The 19,170-nt window shown below is 35.8% G+C and overlaps 2 protein-coding genes across 2 annotated transcripts in view; both read left to right on the forward strand.

Annotated features, from left to right (window-relative positions):
* Positions 1 to 10,112, forward strand: part of atp7a (ATPase copper transporting alpha) — a 44,988-nt gene extending 34,876 nt beyond the window's left edge. The window contains exons 20-23 of the mRNA XM_056471748.1: positions 1,239 to 1,442; positions 2,620 to 2,737; positions 3,400 to 3,502; positions 6,537 to 10,112. Of these exons, the coding sequence (XP_056327723.1) occupies positions 1,239 to 1,442; positions 2,620 to 2,737; positions 3,400 to 3,502; positions 6,537 to 6,810 (699 nt within the window). The 3' untranslated portion in view covers positions 6,811 to 10,112. The remainder of the gene's footprint in view (positions 1 to 1,238; positions 1,443 to 2,619; positions 2,738 to 3,399; positions 3,503 to 6,536) is intronic.
* Positions 10,113 to 14,048: 3,936 nt separating this feature from the next.
* sowahab (sosondowah ankyrin repeat domain family member Ab) lies at positions 14,049 to 15,407 on the forward strand. Its single transcript, XM_056471855.1, has one exon. The coding sequence runs from the start codon at positions 14,067 to 14,069 to the stop codon at positions 15,405 to 15,407; it is 1,341 nt and encodes a 446-aa protein (XP_056327830.1). The 5' UTR covers positions 14,049 to 14,066.
* The last annotated feature ends 3,763 nt before the right edge of the window (positions 15,408 to 19,170 follow it).

Genomic DNA, 19,170 nt, shown 5'->3' on the forward strand with positions numbered 1-19,170 from the left:
GTTTACATGGGTTACATTCATTATGGGTGCGTGCAAGAAAATTGCAGAGTGGATGGCAACATCAACAGCATGATGTTTTAAGACATTTGTGCTGCCCATTACATTACAAACCACAGGAGAGGGCAAATTCTTCAGCTATACAGCACTCCTTCTCATACTTCAGCCTCCACATCAAAGCTCCTGAAAGCAAAGAAGGTCAAAATGCTTCAGGATTGGCGAGCCCAGCCACCAGACTTAAACATTATTGAGCATGTTAGGGGTAAGATGAAGGTGGCATTAAAGATGAATCCAAAGAATCTTGATGAACTCTGGGAGTCCTGCAAGAACGCTTTCTTTGCCATTCCAGATGACTATTAATAAGTTATTTGAGTCATTGCAGAGATGTATGGATGCAGTCCTCCAAGATCATAAGAGTCATACACAATATTAATTCATTTCCACTGCACCATGACTTTATATTCTATACTGTACATTATTTCTTTTAAGTGACAAGACTTTTGTCTAAGTAAAGTCAAACCTTAATGTCCTAATTAAATAATTAAAAATCAAGGCATGATCATACTTTATTTTGGTTAAACAAGCAAAATCTAAAGGGATTTGCCGTTCATATAAGCCACTTCTGATACCAAATGATCGACTAGAAGTCAAGTTATTATTTATTGTTCCTAACATTTGGAAAGGCGACAGGACTTTAGTTAGGTAGTGTAGCTGTATATAATATACCTGTTTGTAAATATAACATTTCAGCAATCAAAAGGATAAAGTGAATTATTGTTTCCCAGAAGAATATATTATAAGAAGTATAATATATTACAATATATTATCAAACGCTTACTTTGATGGATGTACAACCTATTATAGTAGAAGAACTCCAAAACGTAATGACAAAAATTTAAAATGGCATAATTGATGCACTTTAAATTATAATAATTACTATTATTAAAGGCATAGTTCATCAAAATAATTACTCACCCTCAAGTGGTTCTAAACGTTTATACGTTCCTATATTCTCTTGAACATTAAAAAAGATATTTTGAAAAAGCTAAAAACCTTTAACCAACGACTTCCATAGAAGGAAGAACAACTACTATGGGAAGTCAGGGTTTAGGGGTTTTCAGCTTTATTTTGTATTTAACAGAAGAATAAACTGCTATGAAACAAGTAAAGGAAGAGTAAATAATGACTTTAATATTGAGCAGTAATAATATTTACAGCTGTTTGTGCTTTATTTTATCCAGGTGGGCATCAGGAAGGTGTTTGCTGAAGTCTTGCCGTCTCATAAAGTGGCGAAGGTGGAGCAACTCCAGCAGGCAGGAAAGCGTGTGGCGATGGTGGGTGATGGAGTGAATGACTCTCCTGCTCTCGCCATGGCTGATGTGGGCATTGCAATTGGCACAGGCACAGATGTAGCTATCGAGGCTGCTGATGTGGTGCTTATCAGGGTATGAATGTTAATGTTGTCATGGCTGGGCTACACTCTATGTTATGTCATGATGTTGATAATGAGCTGTCAAAGCTAGCAGAATTTTAAAGCTTTTGTAGAATACACACTACTATGGGATCAAATTCTCGCCAAAAGTACCGTGGTCGCAAATATATAAAAACAATGCACGTAAATCAAATTATTGACATCGCAAGTAAAATTATTATGCGCAAAAGCGATGACTATACGCAGAATAAGAAACAACGAGGTGGTGTATCAAAGGTTAATGAGCGTTTTGTGTGCTTACTGTCTTTTCCCCTTCGCACTTGCTCCCACATTCTGAGCTTGCATTTACAAAACATGCAATGTGAGTTTCATTTAAATCACAAGCTGGTTTCAGCATCCTCGTTGGTCCACTAGTCGAGATTGACCGTTGCTCCTCTAGCCAATCAAACGAAGCAGAAGTTGACGTCACTCCAATGGAATTTGATCCCATACACTAGGCTTAATTCATGTTTGCTTAAAGGAGCTCTCCACCTTTTTTAAGTCTCCCAGAGTTAAACAGTTGGCATTTTTGAGTCCATTCAGCCGATTTCTTGTTCGTTTGGGGTCACTTATAAAGTAACTTAGGATTAAATAAATTGAATCTGATTTGACAATTAGCATTTCATTCAAAAATGAGTTTTGATAATTACGATGAGCCTTTTTCAAAAAAGGTGGAGCGTTCCTTTAATGCCGGTGTTACGGTTTAACTGGTGACTGGTGTCCCTTTCCAGATGTAAGCTATTTACGTTTGCAGAGTGGCAGATTCGTCACTTTTTCACAGCAACAAAACATGCCCATACCAAATAAACATTCTTATTACTTGGTGTCAGTTTCATTGTGAGCATTATTGATTTTAATATCTGTGTTGCAGAACAGAATATAACCAAAATTAATCTAAAAAGATTTTACATATCATACAAATTTACATGTAACACCGGCATTCAAATGTTTGCTTTTTTTAGATGGTAGGAATTTTTGTTATTATTTCTATTACATATTTTGGAATTGTTATCAACATTATTGCCCCACCCAAGACAAGCATACAAAGAAACTCTTGCTTGCTTGGATGTTTTGGTAGACCCAAGATGTTTTTCGTATTTTTCACGGTGTATTTTTCTGAACAACTTTTGTCATTTCTTTGTTTTAAACAGAATGATCTTCTTGATGTTGTTGGGAGCATTGACCTTTCAAAGAAGACCGTCAAAAGAATCAGAATCAACTTTGTATTTGCACTAATGTACAATCTTGTAGGCATTCCCATTGCTGCAGGTAATCCAAACTAAATTACTAGCTAAAACATTTAAACAACTAAATTATAAGTGGTGCTTGCAACAAAGTTAGAAGTTGTGAGGAAAAAACACTTCATTTCTTTTGTGAGAGAAAAAAAAGAAATCTTACTGACCCAAAACATTAGAACATTAGCATACATGGTTGGTGTTCACAGTTATTTTTACAGGTGTTTACAGCATTTCTTAAATGTAAAAAAAAAAAAAATAAAGTTAAATATTTATTTATTACTTATTGTATGTATATTCAAATTCAATTATTAGTCCAGTCATTATTGCTTTTATTTCTATTACGTTAATAATAATAATAATAATCATAACAATAATAATTAACATTAGAGTGATTTCTAAAGGATCATGTTACTGTATTTTTGCTGAAATAAATGTAGCCTTGGTGAGCAGGAGAAGCTTATTTTAAAACATTTAAAAATCCTACTGACCCCAAACTTTTGACCGGTTGTATGTAAGTTTAGAAATCATGTAGATGTTTGATGTGTTTAAACTAGTCATTTTTCATTTGAGGTAAATATTATGCTGCATAATAGTTGATGGGATTTGTCCTTTTAGTGAACCTCCAGTCTGTAGCTTTTTCATAGAGGTGTCTGTTATTGCTTGAGTTGCATTATGGGATGCTGTTGTTTGCAGGTGTGTTTATGCCTGTGGGCTTGGTTCTGCAGCCCTGGATGGGCTCTGCTGCTATGGCTCTATCTTCAGTGTCTGTAGTGCTGTCCTCCCTCCTGCTAAAATGGTAAACCTTTCAGAACATTTCGATTTGAAATAGATGGAAATAATTAAACATGTTTACATGCCTTAACAATGTTGTTTATACTGATGTCATTTAATGTGACAGTTATAATAATTTGAGTTATTTGGCTTTTTTAAATCCTCTCAGATATGTCACACTTTTGAACCTGGGTTTGCACATTGTTTAGATTTACATTCTATGCATTCATGCAAATCAGTGTTTGTTTATGTCTATCATCATCCATAAACATTCCGATAATGCCCTTATTTTCATATTTAAACAACATTTTCGAAAACTTAAAATAGCAATAACGAAATAGCAATAAAATATACTGAGGCCTTTCATGTAAATCAATCAACTGCTAAAATACTGCAATGTCTATAACTTAAAGGGATAGTTCACTCAAAAATTCATCATTTACTCAACCTGTTAGAGTTTCTTTCTTCTGTTGAACTCCAAAGATAATGTTTTGAAGTATTTTGGATATACCAATAAACTAGGGGTGTCAAAATCAATTGTTTCTTCGGTGCATCGAGAGATGCGGACAGTTCGGTATCAGTTCAGTAATAGATCATAACCAGTTATTACATACTGACGTCATTTAATTCATATGTGCTATATTGCGGTAACTTACTATGGCGAGGGAGGCAAGCGCGAGTAATTAAAACACTCCAACTACTTAAAAACGCAGGAACTCTGCACATTTGACTGTGTGTGTGTTTGCTGGACAGTCTTTCTCTGACACTGAAGTTACAGCAGAAGCTTTGTTTCACTGTTATGGAGAAAATGAATGTAAACTCCATTCCTCTCTCCATCTCTCTCTCACTGTGGACCTTTGACCTGCTAGCGTGAGGTAACGTTTCCTTTCCTCTCGGCTGTTACAGCGATACTTCTGGATACAGATGCGAGCGCATGTCTGCTGAGTGAGTTTTCTCCTCCGCATCTATCATGGATCAGCTGTGATCGTCGCTGGCATTTATCAGTGTCACTCATCGGTGAGACAGCACCAGAGTGTTAGAGACAATCGCAGCACTTTCTGTTGAGCGTGGGACCAATCAGGGGTGTAAGAACTCGCTCAACAATGCTCAGAAAGAGCGGGATATTTACGTTTGTTTATGTGCTATAAGGGCTTCAATGATGCTGTTCCATGCATGTACTTAATATTTTAAAGGTGCAGCTCATATATCTGACTGATTGTATTAAAAATAATATATAAATATTAGTGGCGGGCTGTTATCGGCATTAACGTGCTGCGTTAACGCGAAACTCTTATTGCGCGATTAAAAAATATCGCCGTTAATCTATTCTCAGAGTTGGGTTGGGAGCTGGGTCTATTCTTCACAAGCTATGATGATTTTCACCTTGATATTTTAGCGCAGATGTATACCTGACCGGTGAGCCATCTGACAAAAAAAAAGTGCCCTTCTGAATCAAATCAGCAGGATGCCCTTATCTTACACTTACTTCAAAGACATTATTGACTGCATTTATATGGACATCTGTAATCTAGTTATTTGCCTTAATAAACCATAATATAATTAAGGTGTTTATATGAAGTGCTTTCATGCAAGAGTTTCCTGTAATTTTGGGTGACTTTAACTGCAGTTCGGCAGTTTCAATTTAACTCGTGAACACTTAATTCATGCCCCCATGACAGACTGGGGTATTAGACGCAAATAAGGAGTAAGGACTGGTGAGAGTTTTATGGAATTTAATAACGCACGCCAGATAGAAAAAAAAAAAAAACTTCCGCATTCCATGATTGTGTGTGTGTGTGTATGTGAACGTGTGTGCGCGGTCCTTTAATGACAGCTACGTGTGTGGATCTTGTCGGAAAATATCAGTAGTATCTGGATGCAGCCTTCATGATGCAAACTGAGATTGCATCACTTAGCGATGCAATGAAAATATGGCGAAAAGCCCTACATGACGGTAATAGTTTGATTGCGGTGTTTACTTCAATAATGCCACTAATATATGCATACTTCACATCTTAATTCCATTTCTGTTTAATTCAGTTTACTTTAGTTATGACTTTAGTCGCATTAAGGTGATCAAAAGTCGCTGTTTGGAGCTTATGTAGGCCTACAGTTCAAAATTCATGTTTAACTGAATAAACAGTTAGTAAACACAAGTACATCTTATTGAACATAATTTATTTTTATCACCAATAGTAGAACAGTTTCTCAAGCAGTTTTTGATCCATTTTGGAAACAGGAGATGAGCCCCTGGTCTAATGCACCACCTGGCTTGAGAAACCCGTTCTCAAAACCTATTATTTGTGTAGCACACATATTCTGAATGTGCAGAATTCAAATGAGCCATTTAATCTAGAATAATCTAGATTAATTCCGAGATTAATCTAGATCACTGTTTCCCAACCCTGTTCCTGGAGGCACACCAACAGTACATATTTTGGATGTCTCCCTTTTCTGACCCATTAACTTCAGGTGTTGGAGTCTCTTCTGATGTTATGATAAGTTGATTCAGGTGTGTTTGATTAGGGAGAGGTTGAAAATGTGTACTGTTGGTGTGCCTTCAGGAACAGGGTTGGGAAACACTGATCTAGATTATTAAAAATGAATCTATGCCCACATATAATTAAAAATAAATATATTTATGAATTTTAAAACAAGAATTGTTGTGCTGTGAAGTAAAATATAAAATTGTGTATGGAAAGCATCGTCAATGCACTGTGATGCAGCGAGATATCGAATTGAACCCAATCGATGGCATGATAATCGTAACCGAACCGTAAGACCAGTGTAGGTTCACACCTCTACAATAAACAATTGACTTTCATAGTATTTTCCCCCTAATATTAATGTCAGTGGCTAACAGAGCCCAGTATTTCTCAAAATATAGTTTATATTCAACAGAAAAACAAAAGTCTTGAGAAAATGGTGAATACATTTTTATTTCTGGATGGACTATCCCTTTGATATTCTATACAGTTGATGTGTTGTATCGCTGTATTATCATTAATCAGCCAGTGCTTGTTTCAGTATTACATAATACCGACTTTCTGTTTCTGCAGTTACACTAAACCCACTGTTGAGAAGCTAAAAAGACGACTGGGAGATGTGAGAACCCATGGCAGCCTGTCCGATGTCAGTGTTCACATCGGCATGGGAGAACTGCGTCGCCCCTCACCCAAACTCAGCCTGCTGGACCGCTTTGTCAACTACAGCCGAGCCTCCATCAACTCGCTGCGATCCGACAAACACTCGATGAACAGCATGGCCCTCAGCGAACCCGACAAACACTCTCTACTGGTGGGAGACGATCACTGCGACAACGAGATAGTCTGAGGGTCTCTGGAGCCTCGCTTTACCGCAGTGCCTGCAGACCAGGAGGATCTATTGAGGGTCTTCCTGCTTCAGTGGCCCTTTGATTGTCCAGCCATTTACTTACTTTCAGATGGCCTCCGTTTACATGGAAATGGGTTGCATTTTACAGTAAGGTCTCATTTGTTGGCGTTAGTTATCGTTTACTCTTCCACATGTCCTTCCAAAGGACTTTTATTTATCTTTGGAATATAAATGAAGAGATTTTTAATCAAATTGGAGAGATTTTTTTTTATTCCTCTGTTGCAAATCATAAATCAGATGCTTCAAAACATAAATTAAGATGTTTATTTAAGTGTTCTGAAGAGATATGATTGCTTTATTAATTGAACAAGTTTAATATCGGGAACATTGATCGGTGATCAAAAACCTGCTTGGTGTGAAAGAACCAACCTCATTGGTTTATTGTGGAAGCTTATATAAGCCTTATTGGCTCTCATGCATCAAGCAAGCATCCTTAAACCTCTGTGACCAAAGTGCTGTTATTAAAGTTTATATTTGAATATTGTATCTGATCATGATATAAAGTGATCACATCTCTTCAGAAGACTTTATTGATCGATACAGATTTATTTTTTGGTTACTTTAGGAATGTTTTGAAGCATCAGAGTTTTGTGTGAACAGATGTTAAATGGAAGGACAGAACTCTTTTAGATTTGATTAAAAACATCTTCATTTATGTTCTGGAGATGAACATTTTATTTCTGTTTTAGAATCAGACAAGTTTCAAATGATTGGGGGACAATTTACATTGTGGGGTGAACTATCCCTCTAATGGGATAGTTCACCCAAACATTTAAATTCTGCTGTCATTTACTCACCTCCACTTGTTTGGAACAACAATCTTCTTTCTACCTATATTCTATAGAATATTCAACCTATGTTCTTTCTTCTTTTGAACACAAAAGAAGATATTTTGACCAGTTGACTTCCATGGTAGAGGAAAAAATTGCTATTGAAGTTGATGGGTGCCAGCGACCAGCATTCTTCAAAATATCTTAAACTCAAAGATTTAAAACCCTTTTTTAAACCAGGGTGAACTGTCCCTTTAAGGTTTTAGTTGACATTTTACAGCATTTATTAATTTATTTCTTATTTTTAAAATAAAAATATTAGGGAACACTTTAGTTTAGGTCACAACTCATGCTATTTACTACTGGCTTATTACCTGCCTATTATTAAGATATTAATTGTTCATTAGTAGTTATAAAGTATGAGCTTATTCAGCATCCATAATCCTACTCAAAACCTAGACCCAACTTCTACCTTGCTAACTATTAATAACCAGCTAATCAGTAGTTTATTAAGGTATCAGTGTTAGTTAATGTTGTTAATACCGTGAATTGTGACCAGTGGCGGATTTAGTGATTTGGGGGCCCTAAGCAATTCCAGCCATGGTGCCCAAAACTTCTAAAAGGCACCTATTGTACTTTCATTTATTTTTAGTTAATTTACATGGCTGTTATTTTTTTCTTAAATCACTCAATCTCCTTTTCTACATTTCTTCTTAATGCAAAATAATAACAACATGTTAAGCATCTTGTAAAACTTTTTAAAAGATTTGCTTTCTTAAAAGGAATTCACAACTAAACATGATTTATAAACTATTTTGTTTTTAAAAACAAATCTTTACCTAATTTGACTACTGGACTTCTCCATGATTGAGGGTGGGGGATACGTTTGCGCAGATGTAATAAACAATTTTTTTAGACCCTCATCATACAGAATATGATAGAAAATTATGTTATACATCATTTATATGTATAATTTATACTTCTAGGTATTTATTTGTAGGGCCCTTAGATTTCCTGGGCCCCTAAGTGGCCGCTTATCTTGCTTATTGGTTAAATCTGCCCCTGATTGTGACCTTAACTAAAGTGTTACCAAATATTGTTTCATTGTGAGTTACAGTGCATTATGGAACATATAACGTTTGAATTTAACGTTTGATGGAACGTTTGATTTTAAAATAAATTGTAATTAAGTATTAAGTATTACTCATTTTTAGCACAAAGGGATGGTTTACTCAAACTTTTAATAACCTCACCATTTACTCAACCTTGTGTGGTTCCAAATCTTTCAGTTGTTGTTGTTTTTATTCTGTTGAACACAATAGAAAATATTTAGAAGAATGCTGGAAATGGGTAGCTGTAGACTTCCATTGTAGAAAAAGAACATCATTATTATATAATATTATCCAGAATATCAAGAGAAGAAAGAAACAAATGTTTTTTAGGCGAACTGTACCTTTAAGATAGCCAAGTTAACAAATGTAGTCAGTCAATGAAAACAAATGAAACCTAATGATAAAGTTCTCCCAATATTCTTGGTGGCTAATTTAAGATGACAATCCGCTTCAAGGAAAATCAACTACACCACAGATTGTCTTCAGAAAGTGTCAAATCTATTTTATTTTTGTGAAAACAACCATTTAAGAGTGATTTATTGTGTTTTATGCTAATGATCAATATTTATTATATCATTTATTTATAGTATATTATGTACTTTTTGTGGGACATGAAGGAATGTGAAGATTTATTTTTAAAAAAATGAACAAATGAACTCTTTTTCTAAGCTCGTTTTCTGAGATGTCGACCATTCCAAAGAAAGCAGCGTTTCTGTTGTCTGAGAGGGATCAGTGAGCCGCCGTTCCACTTCAGGAGGAATGGTGAGGACACAGGTTAGCAAACAAAGAAACGCTAAACCATTATATGTCCATTTTGTCTTCATTTGTTTATTGTTCAGCACACTATTAGCAACACTTGAGCTGCCTTTGCGATATTTAAATGTGCACTAGTGCTTGTCAACTTGGCTTTTAAATGTATTGTTTTTTTACAGATTAACTTTATTTTAAAACCCAGTGCTTTATGTGAACTGAGAGTTTGACTGACATTTTATCAGCAGCCGTTAGTGCATTAATGCCTTTAATACCTACATACAGTCAACACAACCTGAATCAGGTTACTGACGTACATTACTGAATATCGTTTTGAAGATGAATATCCAAATTGTAGAATAGAATTATGCGGAGGATGTTTTGTTACTGTGTTATTCAAGGTCAATTAAGCAATGCAGTCTTCATATAAAACAAGTGCTTTGATGATTAGCTGTTGCTTGTTTTGCCAAACGTGTTCAATGTTTGTATGTGAACATCCTGAAATTGTGATTTATGCACTTCGTCGTTTCACTAATGTGGTTGGAGATCATTTTTGTGTAGTTTTGCATCATATTCATTAAATAAACCACCAGTTTTCAATAAGCCGACATTCACTGCTTGCTTGTTTTGGTGTAACAGTGTTTGCATACACTTTTCCTGCATAGCTAGAAAATAATTCAGATAGTGGTCAGATTTATCAGGTTTGGTTGGATTGAAATGAACTATGGTTCCAATAGTGTGCAAGGGGTGGAAGAAATATCCCAGACCAAATGAGTTGAGCTACAAATGTGAACAACCTCAATTTGTGATAACAGTGTGGAGATACAAAAGCCCAATTTGCACTAGTTGCTTTCAGATTAAGCAGCTTTCTGTAAGTCAGCACAGTTAGTTCAAGAGAAATGTTTCACCCTCAGCCCAAGTTCCCAATTGTATTGAAATGTGTTGAAATTGAAAGTTTGTCATGCAAATCCCAATTTGCACTGGTCACTTCATTATGCTATTCTTCATTGCCATTCATTATGCTATTCACAAAATACCATTTTTTTTAAGTGCAATTAACACATCATCAGTAAAGTGAATTTCAATAGACCATTAAAGAACAACTGAAAACTTGTGAGGTCACGTTTTAGTCATATATTTGGAGCTCCTAACAGGATAAAATGCCTTTTTTCTTCTTTTTTCCATGGGATCTATTCTAAATTAAAGCTATAGGCCCAAATATATCTTAAGAATCAGAATCAGAAAGCTTTATTGCCAGGTATGTTCACACATACAAGGAATTTGTTTTCATGACAGAGCTTCTACAGTGCAACAGGATTACAGAGACAGGACAAAAAACAGATAATAAATGTATTTTAGAAATAGAAGTAATGAATGCAAATATACAATTTGACAAGTATATACTGTTGAAGTCAGAATTATTAGCCCCCTTTGATTTTTTTTTTTTCTTTTTTAATGTTTCCCAAATTGTTTGACAGAGCAAGGACATTTTCACTGCATGTCTGATAATATTTTTTCTTCTGGAGAAAGTCATATTTGTTTTATTTCACCTAGATTAAAAGCAGTTTTTAATTTTTTATGAACCACTTTAAGGTTAAAATTATAAGCCCCTTTAAGCTATTTTTTCCCGATCGTCTACAGAACAAACCACCATTATACAATAACTTGCCTAATTACCCTAACCTGCCTAGTTAACCTAATTAACCTAGTTAAGCCTTTAAATGTCACTTTAAGCTGTATAGAAGTGTCTTGAAAAATATCTAGTCAAATATTATTTACTGTCATCATGGCAAAGATGAAATTAATCAGTTATTAGAAATGAGTTATTAAAACTATTACGATTAAAAATGTGTTGAAAAAATCTCTCCGCTAAACAGAAATTGAGGAAAAAAATAAACAGTGGGCTAATAATTCAGGGGAGCTAATTATTCTGACTTTAACTGTACAACTTTATATGTGCTGCTGTTGTGTGAAAATTAGCAAGTAAAGTATGTTGTTAAATAGATAAGCGTATATGTGTATTAAAAATAGTGATGTTTGTTTCACAAATACTATCATCAAGTGTTTACGAGATGGATTACGTGAGGGAAGAAACTGTTTCTGCGTCACGCTGTTCTGGTGTGCAGTGCTCTGTAGCGTCGACCAGAAGGTAGAAGTCCAAATAGGCAGTGTGCTGGGTGTGAGGGGTCCAGAGTAATTTTGGCAGCCCTTTTGCTTGTTTTGGATAAATACAGTTCTTGGAGAGTAGGGAGGGTTGTACCAGTGATCGCTCAGAAGTCCTAACTTCGGAGGTCAGATTTGGTAGCTGAGTTAAACCAGACAGTTACTGAAGTGCAGAGGACTGATTTGATGATGGAAGTGTAGAACTATTTCAGCAGCTCCTTTGGAAGGTTTAACTTCCTCAGTTGACGAAGGAGGTACAGCCTTTTTTTTTCGACAATGGAGTCAATTGTGAGTGTCCCATTTCAGGTCCTGAGAGATGGTGGTGCCCAGGAACTTGCTGCCACAGAGCTGTTCATGATGCTCAGTAGGGGAGAGCAGGGGGGTTTCTCCTAAAGTCCACTATCATCTCCATTGTTTTGAGCATGTTGAACTCCAGGTTGTTTTGACTGCACCAGACAGTCAGCTCAAATGTGGTGTCTTCTGCAAACTTCAGGAGCTTTGCAGAGAATGACACGGAGGCAGCCATCGTCGTCGGCACCATCTTGTTAAGTGATGAAAACAAAATTAGTTTATTTGAGTCCAATGGGAAACATTATGTTCATCGTGAAACTAGAGAAAATTTTACACCAAAGTGCATCAATAAGTCAGTGAAAAGTGTCATGGTGTTATGCAGCTGCATTTGGCCTCTTACACAGATTGATACATGGCTGAATGAATGCAAATCCTTTAGCACCATGCGGTTACTTCTCTGCATTTATCCCTCAATCATCCTGCAATTTTGAGGAAAATCAGGTAAAACAATCCACTGAAGCTAAAAGCATTGCGATAATGAAATGGCCACCTAAAGTCCTGCACTAAACCTGACTAAATCTCTGGGAACAATGGTCAGGAAAACCCATTAAAGATTTGTAAGAAGTACATTACATTGGTAATGTTTATCAAATATGATTTGATCTGATTTTGATCTTCACTGTATATTCGTTTTGTACTTTAATTATCACTTGCTTAATACATTAATATTGTAGTGTGATTGCTCACTACCTTAGCGATTGTTTGTCACATATAGGATTAAGTTCGTATTCTACTTCAGAAATTAAGTATAATTACATTTTCCAGTTCAACATATTAGTCAGACCTACAACAATTGCACATTCTGATTCAGACGCTGTTCAGCAGTTGATAATTAATATGATTGTAAACCTGTTACAAGATGAAATGAGCAATGCCAAATTTGAAGATTTTAAGGTTAACATTGTCATGGGAACATATTTTTTTCAGGCGGGTGTTGAGAAGTGGAGTTTCTCTATTGAATATTAAAATATTATCGTTATTACCAGATTTATGGAGGACGAAACCGGCAAAAACAATAAATAAATAAGAAAATAAGTAAATGTGTATATATACATTTACAAATTCCTGCATAAAACAATAAATAAATAAATACGCAAATAAATAAATAAATGTATATATAAATTTACAAATTCCTGCATAAATAAAACAATAAATAAATAAATACGCAAATAAATAAATATATATAAATGTACAAATTCATGCATAAATAAAACTATTAATAATTCAATACACAAATAAATAAATAAATGTATATATAAATCTAGAAATTCCTGCATAAATAAAACAATAAATAAATAAATGCGCAAATAATTATATAAATATGTATATATTTATTTACATATTTCTGCATAAATAAAACAATAAATAAATAAATACGCAAATAAATAAAGAAATGTATAAATAAATCTACAAATTCCTGCATAAATAAAACAATGAATAAATAAATATGCAAATAAAGAAATAAATTTCTATATAAATCTACAATTTCCTGCATAAATAAAACATTAATAAATATGCAAATAAATAAATAAATGTACATATAAATTTACAAATTCCTTCATAAATAAAACAATAATTCAATACGCAAATAAATAAATAAATATTTAAATGAAAAAATTCCTTATTCGTGTTACTACCATATCATAATCAGTCGGCAGGGGGTGCTGTGGCATGTCTTAAAAATACATATAACGACTACAATCTAAATGCTGGGATGTTTCAAGTTTGGGTTAAATATGAAAAGGCCAAACCATTGGGTTAAAAACATAATTTAACATAAGTTACATTGTCAGTTAAAGTGTTACAAGTGTACTAACAGTTGTGATTTCCTTTTGAGCATCGGGTAGTTATTTTATGAATAGCGGTGAACAAGGATGCCGCTGCGCGTGAACTCCGCTTCCCTCTTACATGCACGCGCAGTCGCATCCTTCATTCGTTGCGCGTTCATGCGCTAGTCTTGGATACGAGCAGGCACGAGGATTTCGGAGGATAACCGGAAACAGCAGGTTGTTGTTGGAACATCGCTCATAACTATTACAGCGGCAGAGAAATGGCTCTGACTCAAGAAATGATCTTAACCTTTATACTGGAGCACGGAGGAAAAGTGAAAAACTCGGAGCTCGTGAGCAAGTTCAAAGGACTTATAAACTCCAGCGATCCCGCAGAAAAGAAACGAAACAGAGACCTGTTCAAACGCCTGGTCAACAACGTCGCCGTGGTTATAAAAGTCGATGATGTGAAGTACGTGGCTGTGAAGAAAAAATACCAAGGATTCATCACAGGTGAAAACAACTCACATAATAACAGTTTACATGAGTTAAAATCGCCTTGCAGTAGCAAACCGTCGAGTGAAATAAAGAATGTGGATATTATTAATAACAATATTTACCATTGTTCCACCCAAACTATGAGTAATAGCAGTAAAGGTGGATTTAATGATCTTGGTTGTCCTGAAAGTCCAGAGTCTATAACAGCAAGAGTCCTCAGTGTGACCAGTGATGCAAAAAGTGGCAAAACTGGTTCTGTATTTGCTCTTGTAGCCGTAAAATCTCCACCAAATCCACAATACGAGGAAAAAGGAAAAAACAACCCCAAAACGCTTACATCAGTTACTGAACCACCACCTCCAGTAACTTCTCAAAGGACTATGAAAGTCAAGGCGACTGCATTTCAGAGCTGTGTCGGTGGAGAAGGCTTTCTCTACAGGTCTCTGAGAGTCAAACGAAAGGAGCTGGACGTGCAGGCTTCACCACAACTGAGAAGGTGTAGCAAAGTCACCAAACCTGGTGAGGCTAAAGACTCGGATGTGATTCCTTTGGGAGCAATGGAGCATGAGTGGCTTGTGAAATCAGCAGCAGGAAGCTGGCGTCAGATTTACAGCCTCCTGCTGCAAGACCCTCACCTGGCAGAGAAGAGAAATTTCATGTCTGGATTCACAATCCTGCATTGGGCTGCTAAAAGCGGAAAGGGTGAAATGGTGTGTAAAGTCATTGATGTTTCAAGACAGAGCCATGCAGGGATCGATGTTAATGCAAAGTCTTATGGCGGCTATACCCCTCTCCACATTGCCGCCATTCATAGCCATGAACAGGTGTTGTCGGTGCTGGTGTGTGAATATGGTGCCAGCACCAACATTCGGGATAACAGTGGTAAAAAAGCCTACTATTATCTAAATCAGGACGTGTCAGTTGAGATCAGAAAGATGCTCGGAGACCCTCACAGCCTTCGAAAGGATGCTGGGTGTTATTTGAAGGATGAGCAGAACCTCTCTAAAGGATTCAACACATTGAGTAAATTATTTCAGCCTCACACTGCTGGACATAAAAAGACACACAGACGTCGGATGAGTTTCCATTTCATCAGGGATGAACAGAAAGAACAACGCACTTAATCTCAAAGCATTTCAACTTACAGATAAAGCACTTCAGAAAACATAACTTGTGTAGCTTGGTTTAGGTTTCAAATAATCTGTAAAAATAGTGTTGTTAATTTAATTAGAAATTAATGTACAGCCTGGAGTCTATTGATAATTATGTGTGTCAATAACTTAGTAAATATTTACTATATTTATAGCTAATTAATAGTTTCTAGCAAAGCTGAAAGACTGAAGAACTTGTTCAGGTCTAAAGAAAATGGCCCTAAAGCAATGGTCTCAAAATCAATTCCTGGAGGGGCGCAGCTCTGCATAGTTTAGTTCCAACAAGCTCCAACTCACGTCATCATCAACTGCCAAAGTTCAGTTCCAGATGCATGAAAGTTCCCGGATGTGTTCTTGATATCAAGGATGTGTCGATGCAGACTTCTCGTCTGCATTGAGAAGTCCCAGAAGTCATTGTGACTGAATAAAAGAGGTGGGAAGTGCAGCATTAAATATTGGTTTATTATTAAAGTTCAGAGATATAACTTATTTGTCTCAGGAGTTTCCCTAAATGACATTACTATGAAAATCTTAATAAAGGCATAAACACATTAAGGGTGCTTATTTGCTGAAATTCGTATTAAAATTTGTTTTATTTGTATTGTGAAAAGTATATTTGTAAGGTCTTTATGCATAGTATATATTGCGAAAAGGGGAAAAACAATAAATCGTTGAATGCTGTAATGTAGTGTTTCTCAACCATGTTGCTGGAGGACAACCAGCACTGCATGTTTTAGATGTCATATGACCATCAGGAAGAATGCAGCATTTCATTTCTCATAGGACGTGTTCTCTGTTCTCGTGGTCTCCTGAGTTAATTCTTCCGAGGTAACTTGGCAAGAACGATCTCCACAAGAACAAGAGTCCGTTCTCTGTTCTTGCAATTGAGAAACAGTCGTAGTCTTGAACACCTTGATGAGTTGGATTAGCTGTGTTTGATTAGGGTTGGAGCAAAACTGTGCAGAGCTGTGGCCCTCCAGGAATCCAGATTGAGACCCATGCCCTAAAGGGTTCATTTTCCCCAAGACTATTGTATATCTTTGGGACAGAATTGAAGATGTTTTTCCCTCATGGTCTCACTCTTTCTCAAAATTCTGATCCTTCAAAATATTAGTAAAGAAAATAAAGCAGTTCAATCCAAGTCTCCTGAAGAGACTCGATCGCTTCACATGATATATTTAATGTAGCTTTTTATTCATGTTAAACCATTTGATTGGAGTAAACTGCTCATTTTCATTTTGAAATAAGAAGTATTGGGTAAAAAGACATTCAACGAAGAGAAAAATATCTTCTTTTATGTTTCAAAGTTAAATTAAAGTCTTACAGATTTAGCGTGAGGGTGAGTAAATGATGGGGGAAAAATTATTTTCCAGTGGAGTAACAATTTATTTTCTTTATTTAAAGAAAATGTCTCAAGCCTATTGGTTTGCACCGACATTTCCACAAAAATGTAGGTAAATCTCAAAGCTGCACATAAAAACAAAAAATGACCAGAGCACTAAAGTAAGTATTTCATTTTCATGGCACTAATTATGCTGCATTTATGCTGAAAGGATAGGGGGACTTGCGCTAACATTTGAATGTATTTTAGGACGTGATTCAGGATATTTGGAATGACAAAAAACATCCAGGTGTTTGGATGGCAGGATATTTTGGCAAAATTACGCCTAAAAAGATTTATTCACATTAAAAAAAAATGCAAAAAGCAATTATTTTATCAGCACATGCAAGAAATTCAAAATCTGTAACTGGGCCACAAAACTAGTACATTTTGGTCAATAGTTAAAATACACTGTCTTAGTTAAAATTACCGAATTTTCCTTTATGCCAAAAATTGCCTATTGTAAATATTCATACATTTATTTTCCTTCAGCTTAGTCTCTATTCAGAGGTCGTCACAGTGGAATGGACCGCCAACTATTCCAGCATATGTTTTACGCAGTCAATGCCTTTCCAGCCGCAACCCAGTATTGGGAAACACCCACACACACTCATTCACACACTAATACACTACAGACAATTTAGTTTATTCAGTTCACCTACACCGCCTGTCTTTGGACTGTGGGGAAAACCCATGCAAACATGGGGAGAACATGCAAATTCCACACAGAGATCCCAACTGGCCCAGCAGAGACTTGAACCAGCGACCTTTTTGCTGTGAGTCGACAGTGCTAACCACTGTGCCACCATGCCACCCTACTGTAAAATGTCAACTTTTTTTCATTAGTAATTTGCATGGCTAAACACTTAATTTAGACCACTCTAAAAGTGATTTTATTCATAATTAGCTTTATTTGCACCTCCAGCCCAGATTCCAGAATTGATCCAATCCTAATAAAGAATATATCAATGGAAAGACATGTTTATTCAGCTTTCAGATGATGTATACATTACAGCATTTTTAAAGAATTACACTTATCACATGTGTATGAATGTATGTCTTCTGCTAAACACAAAGTATCTTTTAAATAATGTCGGTAACCACGTTTTTTTCTGGTCCACACTGACTTGCACTGTATAATTGTTGTGATTCTTCAAACTATTATCTTTTGTGATTAAATAAAGAAAAAAGAAAAATCTGGAACAACTTGAGGATGAATAAATGATGACAAAATCCTCAGATTGTCCACAAAAAGATAAACATAATCAACGTGGCATTTTCTGATTTGCCTCAAACAGTTACTCATATTATCAGAGTGTTGTACTCTGCAGAAAGCCCAGGGAAACACTCATGTCATTGAATGAAGGCGAGAGGCCTCTGTGTGGGACGTGCTGGCCTACAACTCATTTTATGTCTGTGCAATCTTGGAGATATAAACATTAGCACAGAACTTTAATAACTAGATAGACCATGTTAAAATGAGGTCAAAACTTATGCAAATGATCACGTTACTGAAATAACGTGTGAGAATAAAGGCACGTCTTTTTTAACCAGGAATTTATGAACGTTTGAAACAGCCTGGAAAAGATAATGAGGTCTTTGTCCCAGTCAGGCAGTGATTCAGGCATGATTTCATGGGCGCCGGAGCTTAGCATAACTTCATTCAGAGGCTTTTGACTGGTGTGCAATGATCTGTAATGATGCGAAAGCTCTTGCCCCTCAGTCAGAGCTGCTCTTGTTCATCTGTGAAGCCAAGGTCATTTTACAAACTATATCCTTTGGCTTTACTGTTCACCGTTATGAAGCTAATTTAAGCACTTGCACTGCACATTCTGACAGAGATTGTGAAAATCTGATTAAGGTTTTTTTGATGTTGTTGCTATAGACCATTTTGAGGGATGAAACAAAAAACTATGGTCCCAATATATTTCCTGTTTTACATATTTAATTTCCACAGCTTCTGAGAATCCAAAAAGAGCTACATAATGATAATGTTATGACAGCTGTTTCAACTGTTTAAGTTATGATTGAAATGCCTCTTGTTACAGTTATGAAATACTTTGATAACAAGCAGGAAATGTTCATGGGCCAATGACATGACAACATTGAAATGGTCTATAATTAAATTTTTCATTTCAGCATTAGACTTTGTGTCAGAGAAGGCAAAAATTGTTTCTGTGTTCTGACTACTGATTTCAAGTGGCTTTGTTTGACCTCCAGGATGTTCCCTTGTTGTTTCTTGAACATTACACAGGGTTTCAGGGTTGCCCTCAATGTTTAACTGCTTCACTTCAATGGGAACATAATGGAAAACGAAACTATGGAGAATCTATATTGGTTGCCAAATGTAAAAAT

Source organism: Danio aesculapii, chromosome 14, assembly GCF_903798145.1.
Source record: "Danio aesculapii chromosome 14, fDanAes4.1, whole genome shotgun sequence".
Lineage (NCBI taxonomy): Eukaryota > Metazoa > Chordata > Actinopteri > Cypriniformes > Danionidae > Danio > Danio aesculapii.